This window comes from Schistocerca americana, chromosome 3 (assembly GCF_021461395.2).
Source record: "Schistocerca americana isolate TAMUIC-IGC-003095 chromosome 3, iqSchAmer2.1, whole genome shotgun sequence".
NCBI classification, from domain to species: domain Eukaryota; kingdom Metazoa; phylum Arthropoda; class Insecta; order Orthoptera; family Acrididae; genus Schistocerca; species Schistocerca americana.
In genome coordinates, this window is record NC_060121.1 from 356,200,710 (window position 1) to 356,219,978 (window position 19,269).

The 19,269-nt window shown below is 41.9% G+C and overlaps 1 protein-coding gene across 7 annotated transcripts in view; it reads left to right on the forward strand.

Annotated features, from left to right (window-relative positions):
* Window positions 1-12,415: 12,415 nt before the first annotated feature.
* LOC124605321 overlaps window positions 12,416-19,269 on the forward strand; it is a 33,562-nt gene continuing 26,708 nt past the window's right edge. The window contains exons 1-3 of one of the 7 annotated variants that reach the window (XM_047136911.1): window positions 12,417-12,529; window positions 13,467-13,523; window positions 14,623-14,791. In XM_047136911.1, coding sequence (XP_046992867.1) covers window positions 13,493-13,523; window positions 14,623-14,791 — 200 coding nt within the window. In that variant the 5' untranslated portion in view covers window positions 12,417-12,529; window positions 13,467-13,492. Of the gene's footprint in view, window positions 12,530-13,040; window positions 13,524-14,622; window positions 14,792-19,269 lie in introns of those variants that run through there. The other 6 variants (XM_047136915.1, XM_047136912.1, XM_047136913.1 and 3 more) reach the window with 6 other exon arrangements.

Genomic DNA, 19,269 nt, shown 5'->3' on the forward strand with positions numbered 1-19,269 from the left:
GTCCGATCACTGCATTGGAATTTGTTCATCGCTGTTGTTGTTGTGGTCTTCAGTCCAGAGACTGGCTTGATGCAACTTTCCATGCTACTCTATCCTGTGCAAGCTTCTTCATCTCCCAACATCCTTCTGAATCTGTTTAGTGTAGTCATCTCTTGGTCTCCCTCTGCGATTTTTACCCTCCACGCTGCTCTCCAATACTGAATTGGTGATCCCTTGATGCCTCAGAATATGCCCTACCAACCGATCCCTTCTTCTAGTGAAGTTGCGCCACAAATTTCTCTTCTCTCCAATTCTATTCAATACCTCCTCATTAGTTATGTGATCTACCCATATAATCTTCAGCATTCTTCTGTAGCACCACATTTCGAAAGCTTCTATTCTCTTCTTGTCTAAACCATTTATCGTCCATGTTTCACTTCCATACATGGCTACACTCCATACAAATACTTTCAGAAACGACTCCTTGGCAAATCTATACTGGATGTTAACAAATTTCTCTTCTTCAAAAATGTGTTCAGCGCTAACAGTTCTATATATCGCCTCCAGCTGGCTATTAGCAACTCTCGCCGATTACCATAACAACTAACAGGATAACAGTTCAAAATCAATAGGAAAAGAGTGACACGAAAACACCACTCTCAGATTTGCACGGAAACAAATGAAATTTATTGGCATGAATAGCCCTAGCCAAGTCCATCACTTTTATCCAACACCACCTCCAGCTGGTTAATGGCTCCATGCTCTGCTCTGAGAGCTATTTTTACCGAACAAGGCTCGACGTCTTCGTACGGAAAAGTATTTCAAAACGCGTGTTTAATTTTCCATGCCGGAAAAATGCCACGGCCTTGCCGCTCTGGTAACACCGGTTCCCGTCACATCATCGAACTTAAGCGCTGTCGGGCTTGGCTAGCATTTGGATGGGTAACCGTCCGGTCTGCCGAGCGCTGTTGGCAACCGAGGTGCTCTTAGCCCTTGCGAGGCAAATTGAGGAGCTACTTGATCGAGTAGCGGCTCCGGTCACGAAAATGGGAAGAATAGACGTGCAGCTGTTGAGCCGCTGACTGCCCAGATGAAGCAAGGGGTTACCAATAGTGTCTCCTCAACGACTCTTCAGCAAACGTTGCTGCGTATGGGCCTTCACAATAGCCTCCTGGTTCATGCACCCATGCTGTTCATCGGCGACGAAGGCTGGAATTTGAACGCCAGCACCGCTACTTGGAGTCCACTGAGTATCGACAGATGAATCACGGCTACATCGGCGTGAAATGTCTGAAAGGAAATACCCTGCAACAATTGTCGGAATGGTCCAGGCCGGAGGAGGGAGCGATATGGTTTGTGGAATGTTTTCATGGCATTCCCTGGGCGACCTCGGCATTCTGGAAGGCACAGTGGATCAACAACAAGTATGCATCTATCGTTGGGGCCCATGTCCGCCTTTGCAAGGAGTTTGTTTTTCCTTGCCGCAATAGCATCTAACAGCAGGACAATACAATCTGACACAGCTCGCAGGCTACGAGCGTAGTTTGAAGAGGACGAGTATGAGTTTACCGTACTCCCCGGCCCCCAAAACCCCCGATTTAAACCCATTTGGGAATCTGTGGGGCTCCGTGGATCGATCTGTTCGCACCATGGATACTCAACCGAAAAACCTAGCGCATCTGTCCGCGGCAATGGAGTCGGCATGGCTCCAGATCCCTGTCGGTACCTTCCAGTATCTCACTGCATCTCACTGACTTCCTGCGCGTCTCGCAGCAGTATGCGCTGCAAAAAGTGGCTATTCAAGCTTTTGACAGGTGGGCACATTAATGTGACTGGAGAGAGTATGCATGTGTAGATGATCTAGCGCAGGGCTTCCCAACCTTTTCAGCTGGTGGACCCCTTCTTCAGTCGAAAATCCATGGCGGGCCCCTGGTCAGTCAAGAGCATAGTAACTTTAATTTTCAGAGCGAAACCCGTGGTAACTGAAAGCGTCTTAATGCAAGTTCCATTTTCCCAGTGACCCCCCCTCTCCCCCCCCCCCCCCCCCCCCCGAAGTATCAATAGTATTTGGTTTAAAGATGAATGAAAAGAACTTGAAGGTCAAAAATCGACTTATGAAATTAGTGGTGCACTGACAAAGCAAGTTTAACATTTAATTATGCCTGGAGCCGCATACATGCCAGCGAGCGCTGTCATTGGTCGACAAAGCTCGCTCCGCGCATGCGTAAAAGGTTTCAGCGCATCTACCGACGTGAGCAGGCGCACAAACGACCCCCGTATTGTTGCGAAATGTCGATCAGAGAAGCCGCGTTCTCCGGCACTAAACTGAGTATGCGTTCTCACTTAGGAACCGCAAAGGCTGCTTGGGAAAACGTCCTGAAGTAAAAGTACACGTTTTTCACACGAAAAAAAAAATAGTGATGAATTTGATTTTTACATTTTTATTCAATAATTTTACTCATTATTTTACACGATTTGGTGAATGGTGGCCGCGGACCCCCTAGAAAGAGCCGGCGGACCCCTAAGGGGTCCGCGGACCACACGTTGGGAAGCCCTGATCAAGCATATAGCGCTGGAGGCTCCGTGACGCTGTTCGCTGACGTTGCTATTGTTTATAGAAAGGTCGCAATGTCGTAGGACTGCAACGAAAAGCAAGAACACCTGGAGAGGTTCGACTGCTGGTGCAAGGACTGGCAGTTGACCCTGACCGTAAATAAACATGATGTATCGTGCATTTTCGTGAAGAGATCCACTTTTCTATCACTTTCTCCAGGTCACCTAATCATCTGAACCTGTCTTGATTTTTCTTTAGTCTTGCTTTCATTGTCAACCGCAACGTCACAACCGCCTCTCTGGTGCTTTTCCCTTTCCCAAAGCCAAACGGATCGTCATGTAACACATCCTCAATTTTCTATCCCATTCTTCCGTATATTGCTCTTGTAAGCAGTTTGGATGCATGAGCTGTTAAGCTGATTGTATGATAATTCTCACGTTTGTCGGCTCGTGCAATCTTCGGAATTGTGTGGATGATATTTTTCCGAAAGTCTGATGGTATTTCGCCAGTTTCATACATCCTACACACCAACGCGAATAGTCGTTTTGTTGCCAGTTCCGCGAATGATTTTAGAAATTCTGATTTATTTATTTATTTACACGTCCAGTTCCGTAGGACCAAATTGAGGAGCAAATCTCCAGGGTCATGGAACATGTCAGTAGATGAAATCACAACATAAAAGTAATAACATATCAAATAAAATGTTTATGAACCCAAAAAAGTCAAGCCATAAGTTTAAGTAAACGCAATCAATAATATAACACAACAAAATGGTTCAAAATGGTTGAAATGGCTCTGAGCACTATGGCACTTCTGAGGTCATCAGTCCCCTACAACTTAGAACTACTTAAACCTAACTAACCTAAGGACATCACACACATCCATGCCCGAGGCAGGATTCGAACCTGCGACCGTAGCGGTCGCGCGGTTCCAGACTGTAGCGCCTAGAACCGGTCGGCCACTCCGGCCGGTTAACACAAGAATCAGATTAATTTTTCGAGGAACTCCTCAACAGAATAGGAGTGACCCAAGAGGAAACCGTTCAGTTTCGATCTGAACCCACGTCAATTACTGCTAAGATTTTTGAATTCTGGTCATAGCTTATTGAAAATGGATGTAGCAGTATAATGCACGGCTTTCTGCACAAAAGTTAAGGAAGTACCATCCAAATGCAGATTGGATTTCTGCCGAGTATTAACTGAGTGAAAGCTGCTGATTCTTGGGAATAAGTTGATGTTGTTAACAAGAAACGACAGCAAAGAGTATGTATATTGAGAGGCCATTGTCAAAATACCCGAACTAGTGAACAGGGGTCGACAAGAGGTTCGCGAACTTAACACCACGTATTGCCGGAACTGTCCGTTTCTGTGCTAAAAATATCCTTTGAGAGTGGGAAGAGTTACCCCAAAATATAATACCATACGACATAAGCGAATGAAAATAAGCAAGGTAGACTAATTTCCGTGTCGAACGATCACTTACTTCAGATTGGCAGCATTAAGTCTTTGAACAAGATCCTGAACGTGGACTTTCCGCTATAACTTACTACCTATATTTCTCTGCCTCGTGATGACTGGGTGTTGTGTGATGTCCTTAGGTTAGTTAGGTTTAAGTAGTTCTAAGTTCTAGGGGACTGATGACAAAAGATGTTAAGTCCCATAGTGCTCAGAGCCATTTGAACCATTTGAACCGTACTATCTGAGCACCTAGAAATTTGAACTGTTCAGTTTCCCTAGTCACATGGCCATTCTGTGAAATTAAAACGTTGGGTTTTGTTGAACTGTGTGCTAGAAATTGTAAAAACAAACCATGAACTTCCGTCATGAAGTGCACTGTTTGAAACAGAGCCAATGTTGCACAAAACACCCTTTACCACCAAGCTAATGTCATCAACAGACAGAAATATTTTAGAATTACCCGTAATATCATTTACATAAGTAAGCAACAGGAGTGGCCCCAACGCTGATCCCTGGGGCACCCCCCATTTGATCGTACCCTACTCATACCCCACACTGTGAATAAGGACTTTTTGCTGTCTGTTGTTAAAGTAAGAGGTGAACCAATTGTGAGCTGCTCCCCGTATACCGTAATGGTCCAATGATGTTATGTTATCTATCCCTTCCCCCTTATTTGATCTTAAGTTTTCCAAAGTTCTTATAAATTCTAATACTGGACCCCTATCTTTTCTACATCGACTTCTCCCAAATATGTGTCCCAAAATGTTCAAGACAAGACAGTCAGAGTCATTAGAACTCACACAGAGGTTTACCTACAGTTATTCCCCCCACGCGCCGTTGCGAATGGTACAGGGAGAGGGGGAGGGGATGATAGTGGTACTAGAAGTAATAAGTATCCTCCGTCCCACACCATAAGGTGGCTTGCAGAGCACAGATGTAGAGGTACTGAGATTGTGACAGTGAATTAGCGTTATCACAATCGTCGGCGACGCAAAGTGGAAGAAAGGAAGGAAGATTGAGGTTTGACGCCTGTCGACAAGAGGGTCGTTACAGACGGAGCTAAATCTTGAAAATCAAACTTTTGTTGCCTTTGGAAGCCGTTTGATAGGCAACCCGCAACTGTTACCGACTTCCAAGATAATCACTTGGTAATATAGATGAAGAGAATATCTCACTTGTAGACTGGTATTTTGAGAATCTTTCATAACTGTATTTCAAGCAAGAGTTATTAACTAAACATTCTACAAGGTGCATTGACCTAAAGGGCAGCTTCTGAGGAAAATGAGTGCATTTCTTACAGACAGCACAGTCTTCCCATACGCGTCTGAGAGCATTTCATCTTGCCCTGTACTACAAAAAGGCGATAGAAGATCGCTGACAACTGGAAGCGCTGTTGCCAATTTTCATTTGCAAAGTGTTAGACCTTCCACACACGGAGCGACTCAAATGAAACCCACAGCCGATCCGAGTTGGTAATCGGTCGACTGCGAATCACTTCCCGTGTAATCAAATAGGATGCCGCCGACGGCGCGACGGCAGAGCGACTCACCAGTAAATCACTTGCAACGCGTTGCCAATCAGTTGCCAGCAACTCGACGCCTGCGTTGCCAAGTAATCTGAGTTGCGTTCTGTACTCGAACACAGCTCTGTACTGGCTTATTGTGAAGAAGAAAGAGCGGTTTGTGAACATTAGCTCTCTATGGAAGTGGAAAAACATCCTATTTTATACAATTACAAGCTCCAGGGCCATTGTAGGGGGCATATGACATAGAAAGCTTGATATGAAGGGGTAAAAAAATTTTAAATGACATGTCTGTAGTCTAGTGTGCAACCGTTGTTTAAAGTAAAATTACCGGTCCGTCAATGGAGCAAATGTGCAAAAAATGTGAATCATAACGGGAGCATTCTTTTGTGTGACTAACAGCCTGTGTTATTCTGTAAATTTACATTGTCAAGTGGAAACAAATAGTGAAGATGGCGGGAAAAAGACAGAAAAGCCACAAATCTCCGAGACGTGTAAATACAATGGTCCTCACATACAAATGATTTAAAGATCACAAACCATGCTCACCACATTGTCATGTACATAAATCTCAAAACATTTGGGTTTTGAAAATAAATATAATGTTTCATGGTGGAAAAATCAACTGTACCAAACATTGTAGACGTGCATACTCGTTTTATAAAGACCTATGAATTTCGAATCTGTCTTCTGCAGCTCCTTGGCTGCTACAATAATAGCCTGGAGTTTGTTTCTCTGGATGTACCGATGAATCCAGAGTTTTGTTCGTTTCTCATTCGTGAGAAAAACACATCTTCCTCTGAGCCCGAATTTGTGCTCGACATGCCGAGTGTAACTAAAAGATGTTCAGGTGTGACAAACAACAATTACTTTCCTCCACGATCGCGCATGGCAACTGCAGTTTCTCATGTGTTGCCAACTAGTCGGCGACCAGTTGTTGCTGTAGATCGCCAGCCCGTTTCTTTTCAATCTTTCCGTGTGCGGACGATCTAAAAAGGCTGCCGTCAGTACTGACTGACAATCATTGGTGCCTAGAACTCCGGCAACATTAAAGCGTTGCCGGAGAAACGGAAACAAGATTGCATTACGTGACTGATCGTGGTACTCATTCGCACGAAGGGGTCAAGCAAATCGAAATCAACTGTAACGGGTTCCTACCTGGCCAGACGGACTATAGTACCACAAATCCTTTCAAAATGTCATCCTTCATTAATGCGCCGGTTTTCAACATTCGACAGGTAAATGAAACTTCAATGCCATAGTTTGATTAAAATACTGTAGCATCCTAAGACTCCATTGCGATACAAAACTCTTTACAACCCCTGTCCCCCTTAAAAAAAAAAAAAAAAACTGAAATTCACCTATGGTATGAGTATCTTTAATGTCTCTAAGAAAGCCAAATTCCAGTCTTCATTTTATTTAGGAAAAGAGCTATACCGATTTTTTAAGGAGTGAAATTTTACTGTCTGGGAAGCAGCTTCAGACTTAAAAAAATGCTTCAAATGGCTCTGAGCACTATGGGACTTAATTTCTGAGGTCATCAGTCCCCTAGAACTTAGAACTACTTAAACCTAACTAACGTAAGGACATCACACACATCCATATCCGAGGCAGGATTCGAATCTGCGACCGTAGCGGTCGCACGGTTCCAGACTGTAGTGCCTAGAACCTCTCGGCCACACCGGCCGGCCTTCAGACTTACTGTGGTGGCGTAGCAAGACAGCCACGCCACTCGGAAGTAGCCGAAAGGCACGCGCTTAAACTCACGCAGGCTGGCGTGAGGTCTGAAACAGGATACGTAATGAATGCTATAAAGAAAAGTACGTAGCTGCTGGAATACTTAACTTTAATCCACAATTGGTGACATTGGTCTTGTTACTGTACATGCTTCATTAGATACATAGCAAAGGATAAATGGCGCCTTGCCAGGTCGTAGCAATTGACTTAGCTGAAGGCTATGCTAACTATCGTCTCGGCAAATGAGAGCGTAATTCTCAGTGAACCTTTCCTAGCAACGTCGGCTGTACAACTGGGGAGAGTGCCAGTACGTCTCTCTAGACCTGCCGTGTGGCGGCGCTCGGTCTGCAATTACTGACAGTGGCGACACGCGGGTCCGTCGTATACTAGCGGACCGCGGCCGATTTAAAAGGCTACCACCTAGCAAGTGTGGTGTCTGGCGGTGACACCACACTTATCACGTCGTATCTCGAATATGACAACACACTGTAATACTATTTTGTCTCTGGTTACCAAAACATCTTGCTTAGCAACAGATCTTTTCGAAGTTGCTTGTCACATTGCGTTTACTATATATAAACTATGGAAAAGACTTTTTTTCAACTTTTGCAATATTTGACTTGTGAACTTTGCACATGGTACGGCCCGTTATAACGTTTCGTGGCATCTCTATAAATGTGTACTTAATTTTAATTAGTGCCGTAGTAACTTTTCATCTTGCAGCGTGCTAGTTTGGTTGGAGAGTCGTCGACAGAAGTAAAAAACAGCTTCAGGCGTGTCCCAGGGAAGGACGATCCCTTGTTGTCCATTTTCTGTGTAATGACGTGACAGACAACACAATTGTTTGCAGATGATGCAGTTCTTTATAATGAGATACTATTTTAAAAAGGCATCACAAACATCGTCAGATCTTGATAAGATTTTAAAGTGTTTCAAAGACCCGTAAATGGTTTTCAATGTTCAGAAACGTAAATTTATGCTGTTCACACAACGCACGAATATAGTATCCTGTGATACAACATCAGTAAATAATTCACAACTGAAATCAGTCGACTCGTACAAATACCTGGGAGTAACAATTTATAGGGATACGTAATGGAATGATCACACAGGTCCAATCGCAAATAAGGCGGGTGTTCGGATCATTTGCAGTGTACTGGGAGAATGCAATCTACATGAAGGAATGCTTACGAATCACTTATACTTATCGTCTTAGAATATTTCGTAAGCTTGTGGGAGTAGTATCAAATGGGGCTAACAGATGATATTGAACGTATGAAAAGAAGGACAGTACGGCTGGTCACAGGTTTGTTTTACATACTGGAGAGCTCACAGAAATTTTGAGAATCCTTAATTGGCGGACTGTTGACGATAGACACAATTATCCCACGAAAGTCTACTTACAATAATTTCGAGGACCATTGATAAGTCAAGAATCTAGAGATATCCTCCATCGCCCTATGTAGCACTCCCATAGCGATTACGAAGACAAGGCATTTAAGCACTTATCCCGCACTCCATAGTCGATTGGATCGGAAAGAAACTCTAACATGTAGTATAATTCTAAGTATCCTCTGCCAGTAAGTACCACTTCACTGTAGTTTTCAGAGTATGTATGTAGATGTAGGCTAAATTTTCGCCTCCGGAAGAGTTTCCTGCTTGAGGAGTCGCAGGTAAAATCTTTCGCGCAGCTGATGGTTCAAATGGTTCGAAGCACTAAGGGACTTAACATCTGAGGTCATCAGTCCCCTAGAACTTAGAACTACTTAAACCTAACTAACCTAACGGCATAACGTACATCCATTCCCGAGGCAAGATTCGAACCTGCAACCGTAGCAGCAGCGCAGTTCCGGTCTGAAGCGCCTAGAACCGCTCGGTCACGGCGGTTGGCTTCGCGCAGCTGATGGGGCGACACATTGAGAGTAGGGATGGCGGTTATCACTGAAACAACCGGTTTTCGGTTATGTCGTTGTTTTCAAGCCAGCTTAACACGTTTGTTATAACCGAGGCAAATGGCTCTGAGCACTATGCGACTTAACTTCTGAGGTCATCAGTCGCCTGGAACTTAGAACTAATTAAACCTAACTAACCTAAGGACAGCACACACATCCATGCCCGAGGCAGGATTCGAACCTGCGACCGTAGCGGGGTCGCTCGGTTCCAGACTGGAGCGCCTACAACCGCACGGCCACTCCGGCCGGCTTAACCGAGTCCAAATACCGAAAAATACTGGTTATTCGGAACTAAAACCGCTCAAAATAACCGATTTTCGGTTTTCTGTTCCTATTATTTTCTGCCATAAGTGGAGAAATCGAATAAAAATTGAAAAAAATTCACTTTCTTAGTTTCGAAGTACACAGAGTCAAAATTTTACGTTAAACAGTCAAACAGAAAAGAACCTAGTCCGTCCATGGTTCTTAGTTCTTCTCGAAAAGTGATAAGCAGTTGAATATGATAAAAAATCACCAGTATTTTCCTATTATTCTAATTTTTTGATGATCTGCTTTAAAATCATGTTGTAATCAGGGATCATGTCACTATTTGGGCATCACGAATGGTGAAAACTGAGGTTGAAGAATTCTGTTTTTCTTGTTACTTTGTCTGTTTCCTAGGCCTACAAGGAGATAAAGGCATACTATGTGGGCACAGGCAACAGATCAGCTACTTTCTATTTTTATTGTATTCTGTGAATGAACTGTTGTTAAGTTTTTAATTTATTACCGTTACCATCCCAAAGAAAGCCGGTGTTGACAGATGTGAAAATTACCGAACTATCAGTTAAATAAGTCACAGCTGCAAAATACTAACGCGAATTCTTTACAGACAAATGGAGAAACTGATGGAAGCCGACCTAGGGGAAGATAAGTTTGGATTCTGTGGAAATGTTGGAACACGTGAGGCAATACTGACCCTAGACTTATCTTAGAAGCTAGATTAAGGAAAGGCCAACCTACGTTTCTAGCATTTGTAGACTTAGAGAAAGCTTTTGACAATGTTGAGTGGAATACTCTCTTTCAAATTCTGAAGATGGCATGGGTAAAATACAGGGAGCGAAAGGCTGTTTACAATTTGTACAGAAACCAGATGGCAGTTGTAAGAGTCGAGGGGCATGAAAGGGAAGCAGTGGTTGGGAAGGGAGTGAGACAGGGTTATAGCCTATCCCCGATGTTATTCAATCTGTATATTGAGCAAGCAGTAAAGGAAACAAAAGAAAAGTTCGGAGTAGGTATTAAAATCCATGGAGGAGAAATAAAAACTTTGAGGTTCGCCGATGACATTGTAATTCTGTCAGAGACAGCAAAGAACTTGGTAGAGCAGTTGAACGGAATGGGCAGTGTCTTGAAAGGAGGGTATAAGATGAACATCAACAAAAGCAAAACGAGGATAATGGAATGTAGTCGAATTAAGTCGGGTGATTAGGAAACGAGACACTTAAAGTAGTAAAGGAGTTTTGCTATTTGGGGAGCAAAATAACTGATGATGGTCGAAGGAGAGAGGATATAAAATGTAGACTGGCAATGGCAAGGAAAGCGTTTCTGAAGAAGAAAAATTTGCTAACATCGAGTATAGATTTAAATGTCAGGAAGTCGTTTCTGAAAGTATTTGTATGCAGTGTAGCCATGTATGGAAGTGAAACGTGGTCGATAAATAGTTTAGACAAGAGGAGAATAGAAGCTTTCGAAATGTGGTGCTACAGAAGAATGCTGAAGATTAGATGGGTAGATCACATAATTAATGAGAAGGTATTGAATAGAATTGGGGAGAAGAGGAGCTTGTGGCACAACTTGACTAGAAGAAGGGATCGGTTGGTAGGACATGTTCTGCGACATCGAGGGATCACCAACTTTGGAGGGCAGCGTGGAGGGTAAGAATCGTAGAGGGAGACTAAGAGATGAATACACTAAGCAGAGTCAGAAGGATGTAGGCTGCAGTAGGTACTGGGAGATGAAGAAGCTTGCAAAGGATAGAGTAGCATGGAGAGCTGCATCAAACCAGTCTCTGGACTGAAGACCACAACAACAACAACCATAATTTCTTTCCTCATTTATTATTTCACAGAAATGCAGACAAATCTATAATTTTTAAGCAGATGAAGTGTTGTACTTCATTGATGTGTCACTTGGTAAAAATATTCCCAGCCTAGGATTGGTCCCATTCTGAAATACAACGGACAGCGAGAAACTACCGTACAGATCAGGCGCAAGCAAGTCTTGCACACTGCAAGTACACACTTACCATGAGCCATTGCACGCGACAATGCTGTACCAGTTCTTATGCTATATGTTTGTTGCTCGTCTCTGTCGGCATTGTTATTAAAATAGCAGTGGTCGATTTTCCCATACTTTGTAATATCGCAGTATTGCAAACCAACGCTGATTTTACTAATAAAAATTAGGCCTTCTTAAAGAAAAGGTTTATTTAACTATGGCGAATTGATATTTCGTTTTTTGCTCGGTTATTAGTAAAAACTAAAACACATTTGTTATAACCCAGTCCAAATACCGAAAAATAAAGGTTATTCGGAACTAAAATAACGGTACCGGTTTTAACCGGTCGATTTTCCCCATCCCTAGATGGAAACCGACAACACCAGGCTCCAAATGGCTCTAAGCACCATGGGACTTAACATCTGAGGTCATCAGTCCCCTAGACTTAGAAACTACTTAAACCTAACTAACCTAAGGACATCACACACATCCATGCCCGAGGCAGGATTCGAACCTGCGACCGTAGCAGCAGCGCGGTTCCGGACTGAAGCGCCCAGAACCGCTCAGCCACAACGGCCGGCACCAGGCTCCCATTGGTGTATTGGTGATGAGTGCATTGCAGCACTTCGCTGTCAAGTGACAACTACTTGACATCGGACTTCAGCTGCGAGACAGAAAACAGCGCCGCAGAGATTTGCACGTCGCTTGTGTAGCCACGGATTCGGGAACATCGGTGCAATGACAGCCAACCATGCCGTGTCACTCGGCTGCGCAGCGCGCCTCGTGAATGGCATTCCGCGGCAGCCGCTTCCCCGTCGCGTCGCCCACACATGGTAAAATGTGCGCTCTCCCTCCCCCCTCCACGCCCCCCCCCCTTTTCCTAGTCGCCCAGCCCCCGCAGAGCGCGCTTGCCCGCGTGCGGCATCTGGCGACTCCACCCTTGGCTTGCGTCGCCGAAGCGGCCTTCGGCTCACACCGAGTTTCCAAGCGGCACTGTGCGGCGGCGCTGCTGTGCTCATTCGTGTGCGACAAACGAGCGCCACAGTTGGATAATATGGATGTAATCAGAAAGGTAAGATTATCGCACATACCTAATACAGGAAGACAATGCTCTATGCAGTGACACTCGGCTATTTAAACATATTTTATCACGAGGCGATAACGACATGACTCGGTTGAGTCATGCTTCAGCTATACAGTCGAAGCTGTTTACCAACAATGAACGACAGCGTAACATCGATACCTATATGGGTAAAAACAACGTTGGTAGATTAATACGCGATGAGGACGAAATATATTCATACATGTAACCGCCAAACAAACTATTAATAGTATTTGATAAATGTCATTACGACACCGCGTCTTATAATGTGCTGTCAATACAATAAACATCGATATTTTGCTGGGGCGAAGCAAACATGAAAACTTAACTTTGCATTGTGCGAAGCGGAAAGACAGTGGCGCACTTGCTCTCCTCGGTCGTGCGCACACTAGCTTGGGCATTTTCGGGCTTGGGAGTCTGTTACGTTACAGTTTAATTTTAGAAAGCAGGAGCGGGATGTGCCCGTATCCCCATACGCCACTGTATAGTCGACCGCTACACTCCGGCACGACCCTATACCGAATATGGACCAATCTCGAATTTCGTCGCCGGGCGCCAAATTGAGAAGGTGTAAACTTACTACTCTGAAAATGCTTAATTTTAGCATAGCGTGTGCCATGTAGGGGGGCTTTCGTGCGTGTGTACCGGGAACGCATCCGCTCGGGCGAGTGCGAAAAGTGCAGCGCGGCCGAGCTCCGGTGTAAGCTGTGCTTTTGTGGCTCGAGAAATTCGTAATAGGTTCACAAGCGAAAATGTTGCGTTCTGTGAAGAACTCAATGTGCACCTGAAACCTTTCTGTCTTGAGATGTCTCTTATGTTTTATTTCAAACCTCTGTTTTTCGTTTTCAGTTGTTTGAACGTTGTATCAGAAATACGAGTGCAAATAAATTTTTGTTTTCGTTATTAGGTTAATGACAACAAACAAGTTCATTAATGTTGCCGGAACAAAGCTTCCCTGTTGCAGGTAGATCATCAAATATTGCGTGATTTGCCTTTGTGTATTTTTCCTTTCATTATTTAACATGGCTTAACAGACAATTAATACAGTATAACAATAACACAATAATACAGTGGAATTCCTAATACGATATTTGATTTTTTAATTTAGCTGCATTACGTTTTATATATTTCTTTATTTCCTCAAATCTCTAATACTTGATGTTCTGTGTTGTGTGAAGTAGTGCTGGGCTAACTTCATCTGCTTTCCCAGATTTGAGAATGTAATTGTAATTTTGAAATCTAATAAATCATTTGATAATTTACTCCTGTGTTGGATTTTTTTAGTCTAAATTTGAGTCTTAATTTTTTTATTGTTTCTTGAAATTGGCGATAGACTTACCAGTGGAACAGGATGTACAAATTAAGTACCGTTGTAAGCAATAAAATAATTATTTTCAGATAAATTTCAGCACCGTCTAATTCATTAATTTAGAAATACCAAAATATTCTTTGGGTTTCTCTTCAGACAAATAATTAAATTCCGCAAATAGTATCATGACACTGTTGAAGTAGATTTGATGTGGAACTAGAGTTGTAAATGTATAATGACATGTTAGTAAACATATTAGCTACAATGATGAAACTGCTGTCATGCCCTTTAAATTATTTCGATAGAATTCGGAGTTCCCTTGTTTACTGCATGGCCCACGCATCTGACGAATAGAGAGGGCCCTTGTGCGACATAATTGCAATTATTTTTGTTACACTTAGGAGGCCTGTGCATCAGATTTGCAATTGTTTTCGATTGCCATTCAGGGAATTACATAATCAGTGGCAACAGAATTATCACTCTGACGTTAGTGATTGTCCACATTATGCCCTCATGATTCTCTTGTACTTAATTAAACATCCTGTCTTGTAATTCGTGTACATACATGTGGTAATTTATTCTAAAAATGTTGCTGAATTATCTACAGTCAGTGTTTCATTTCTTACAGTTTCATTTCTTGACACAATTTAAAGGTGTACTCAAAAAATAACACCCACAAACACTTAAATTATCTCTGTATAAGTTATACCAAACTAAAAGACAATCTTAACCCCTTTGACATCTGTGCACACAGAAATTATGCAAACAGAGGACATCGGAAATAGTAAGTCACTGGATAACGACCTGTCTTTGAACACTTCTGCAGAAATTGCTATGACTGTGAAAGAAGAGCCCTGTGACAAGGCCGCTCCAGTTTCACCACCCAGCAGATCCTCGTCTCAAGAGCCCAGTGCAGCTGACAGGTAGTTACTGCAAGAAATACCTTATTGTTCTTGTTATGCTGTTTTATGTATATTTTGGGGCATTAAAATACCATAGTAATAACATGTTAAAAAGTCTCACAGTTGTTATTTATGTGGGGTTACCAGATTCGGTGTTTTTCAGAACTATGGCATGTAGCAATTCAAGCACGAGCAGACTTGCAGTCATTCCAGGGCTGTGCTATACTAGCTGTTTCATTTTGTGAAATGAATTGATGTGTTTTTGTAAAAATTATAAAATCCTGAGGGTATGCAGCCCTACCAAAATAACAACAAATTTATACTGCACAGCAGAGTAACTTTAGAGCTGTAGGAATGTGAACGCCTTTAAGAAACTGAAAAAGTCTAGCTGTTGCCAATTACCACAAAACATTTAAATAGCCTACCCACGAACAAAAGTGTACCTTCAAAAGTATTGAAATTCTCATTATGTGAAAGGTGTGGAAAAGGAGTACTAGCTAAGGTGTCAAAAATTGCACACTAGATATAACAGACAAAAAGGGATAGTTAGGCAGTCGTTTAACTAGATAGATTGGTTAACTAGATAGACAATATGTGTCTCCATGGGAGGGGGTGAGTGTTATAGTCAGTAGAATCAAGTAAAAATCTGCAACTTCTTTGGGGGACCCATCCAATTGACATGAGATGTCAACACAAAACAGTCTAGTCAATAGAGACGATTAGTAGCCATTACCACAGAAACATTATTTATATCTTTGGACATGCAAATACATTTATTAAATTGTCCAGCAGTCTAGTTTTGTGCGGATCAACAAATGTTAATTTCCAAACACTGTGTCAACGACTAATGTTTTTGAGATATGATATAAAGTCTCATCTGTAAACCATCTTCAGTGGTTCAAAGGTACCAGTAAATCTGTAGATATCCAGGACAGCTACTGCTTGGTTCACAGTTGTTACCACACTTTTAAGATGATACAAAAAGAAATTTTAAAATCAAGAAGAACAGTGAAGTAATCTAACTGTGTTTATTCTTCCTTCTACACTGAGTGTAATGATTAAATTGAAAGCAACATTTACATACAACTTATGGTGAGCATTCCTGTACTGAAAATCTCATTGACTGCAAAAGGTATTGGGTGCCTGTTTTTAGTAGCCCACACACTGATCAAGTGAAAGCTGGGCTTCATCTGCTTTTGAATTCTAGCATTAGTAAGTGGACACTTAAAAAGGTGGCACCATTTCGTGGATAAGTTGGTAGAAAATTCTACCTGTTGTTAATTTAGAAATCTCTCTCACTGTGTTGATCTGCAGATGGGGTTAAAAGCATTCTTTCACATCTACATCAATACTATGCAGATCACTGTTCCACTTAACACAGTTGTATGGCTTAGTCTGATGAGATAATGCAGCTAAGATCAAAAAATTATTTTCTTTTCTATGAATTGTGTTGTTAGAATATTATGTACCACTGATGATTGAACACATTGCAGAAGGCTCTTGAGGTACCTTGGGATCCTTACACTCTTATATTTTCTCCCTGGTGGTATTTGTAGGTAATAATAACAGTATACTTAGGCTTAACTGTGAAACCATAATTCTCAAAGTAAAAACAATTTCCACCTGGGCTACACATCTCCATCACAGTTTGAGATGGCGTTGTATATTCAGGTACTCGAGTTTATAAATCGTTGCTATAGACATGAGGCATGAAACTGAAAATCCTCTGATAGCAAAAACAAAGCAAAATAATAACTTACTAGCTGCACTTTCTATAATTTGTCAGAATATTTGGACCAGAGGGTGTAAATATGAGACAAAACTTTCATTACTATATTTTACAGAACTGGCCTGCGGTGGCAGTTTCTGCCTGTTAATATATATGCCAAATCCTTAGAGGCTCTCTCTCACAATAGGAATTACGGAGCGTGATGTGTGATGAATTGTTAAATAAAACAATGAAAATAATCAATTTTTGACAATATAATGCAACTGGATAGATAAAAAATCTACTCACCAAGCGATGGCAGGACAACACACACATAAGAAAAGGTTTTACTGATGCGAGCTTTTGGACCCAGTGGCTCATTCTTTTGGCAGAACGGTTGAAGGGGAAGCAATAGGGGTGAAGACAAAGGAATGGAGAGGTTTAGGAACATCCATCACATACATGGTCTGTGTGCTGCTAAACGTTTCCCAAGTCAGTGCCCATCTGATTCCAAACCTGTAACATCCTTCCTGCTCACCTTAATCAGCTTTATGCTTACTTCACCTTTGAGGGGCAGACATACAAACAGGTCAAGGGTATGGCCATGGGAACCAGCATGGCTCCTTCCTGTGCTAAACTTTTCATGGGTTCCTTGGACGGGACTTTCTTGGGATCCGTAACCTTTCAGCCCCTGGTTTGTTTTAGATACATTGGGGGCATCTTTGCCATTTGGACTCATAGTGAGGCTGACCTGTTAAAATTCCTGGAATCTCTAAATACCTTCTCACAGCTAAATTTCACATAGTCCTATTCCAAATCCCTTGCCACTTTCCTTGATGCTTATTTCATCCTCACTGAAGGCCAGCTACACTCTTCTGTCCACATTAAACCAACTAACAAACAACTATAAAAGGAAGAGACACCTGTGAAATGACTTATCATATACCAGCTGTTATGTAAACACTGTTCGGCCTTTTACATCAGCATGATTAGCACCAAGTTATCAGTTAGGATGAATGGGGTGTATACCAGAAAAACATAATTTCCTATTGTGGAGCATGCTCTACAATGTGACAATCATGATCTCAGTGCCTGTTTCACCATCTGGATTCTTCCCCCAGACACCAGTTTATCAGAACTCCACAGGTGGGAACTAGTGCTACAACAGGTCCTTGGTTCTCGCCACCCACCTGCACTTAATTTATGTAACTACTCATTTCTTCCTTTACGGTAAATACTCTTTCATTCACTCTATTTTAGTTTTCTATATCATTCATTTCCTGTCCTGTCAATTTTTTGCCGTCCCTCTCCCACCTCTGTTACATACAATTCACTTAACTTTTGACTCTTATTAACTCATGCATTATGTTCTAGCAGTAATCTCTATTTTTCATAGTATCCTGCCTTCCATCTTTAAGCTCTCAGGTTTTCAAATGTCGTCCAGTGCATTCCTCAACAATCATTCTGTCCTTCTAATCCTGTCTTGCAAGCCTTCTGTGACCCAGGGTTCTGGGTGCACCCCTTTTCCTTACCCTCTCCAATTCCTTTCCCTTCATACTTATTACTTCAGCTCTTCTGCCAGAAGAAGGATCCACTGGCTCCAAAAGATTGCATAAGTACAACCTATTTTTACATGTGTACTGTCCTGCCACCACTTGGTGAGTAAATTTTTTATCTATCCAGTTGAATTATTAAATAAGTGTTATTGTTACGCTATTGATTTAGCAATTTATTAACTTCCCCTGAAAACCCTGTTATGGGTATCAACAACAGAGGATGTGACATGTGTACCATCTCGAAGGAACTGATGTGGAAGATAAACTCTATCTGTGCTCCACACCAAAGCAGTGTCATCCAATACGAAAACAATGAACAAAGTTCTTCAGGGTATTTTATATCACTTACATACTTTAATGATTTAGGAATATAATGAAAAGTTCAGCATTGTTAACACTACACCAGAGATAACATGTTTGTGAAGAAAATATACTTATTCACTGTTGCATTCTATAATTGCCACATGTTCTGTTATAATGTGTTATGTGTGAGAGTCTTTTTGCTGGGCAATTGGCCTTATCAGGGTGCCAATGTTTGATCCTCTACTTTCAAATGCCTCTAATGTAGACTCTGTGCAAAATCGTTTATATGTTAGTGTTTACTTGCTCTCAACAGATAAGTTGTTAAGTGGTGCTCTTCCTCAACAAATAGTGTGTAGCAAAATATTAAATTCATGCACACTGTCTTCTGTTTATCATCATCCTGGTTCACTTCCCATAACAGCAAAATAGTTAAACCTTATACTCTTCCCTTTGCCACTGGCTTTAGAATCAATCCATTAAGATTGTGTGTTTTTCTCATTGTAGTCATTAACATTACCTTTATGTTCCATACCAGGCAAGAAGGCAAAGTCATTAGCACACTGGACTCACATTACTCACTTGGAAAGAATGAATGGACTTGCATATATCAGGAATGTAAACTATAGTACTAAACACCGACAGCACTACTTTTTTTTTACTGTGACATGCACACCCCTTTCATCATGGATTTGTGGCCTGCCTAAAAATGTATTTAAAACACTGTTCATAAAAATATCATATGTTCTGTCATGTAGTATGTAAAGTAAATGTGCATTGCGGAGAAGCACTTCAAAAGTGTAAATGGCTGATGCTATTCATGTAGACTTACATGAAGTAGCAAGAGTCTTGAACAAAAGTTTCACAGATGATAGTCAGGGGGTAGTAGATATAGGCAAAAACAAAACAAAAATATGACACAGAGGCCACTTTCT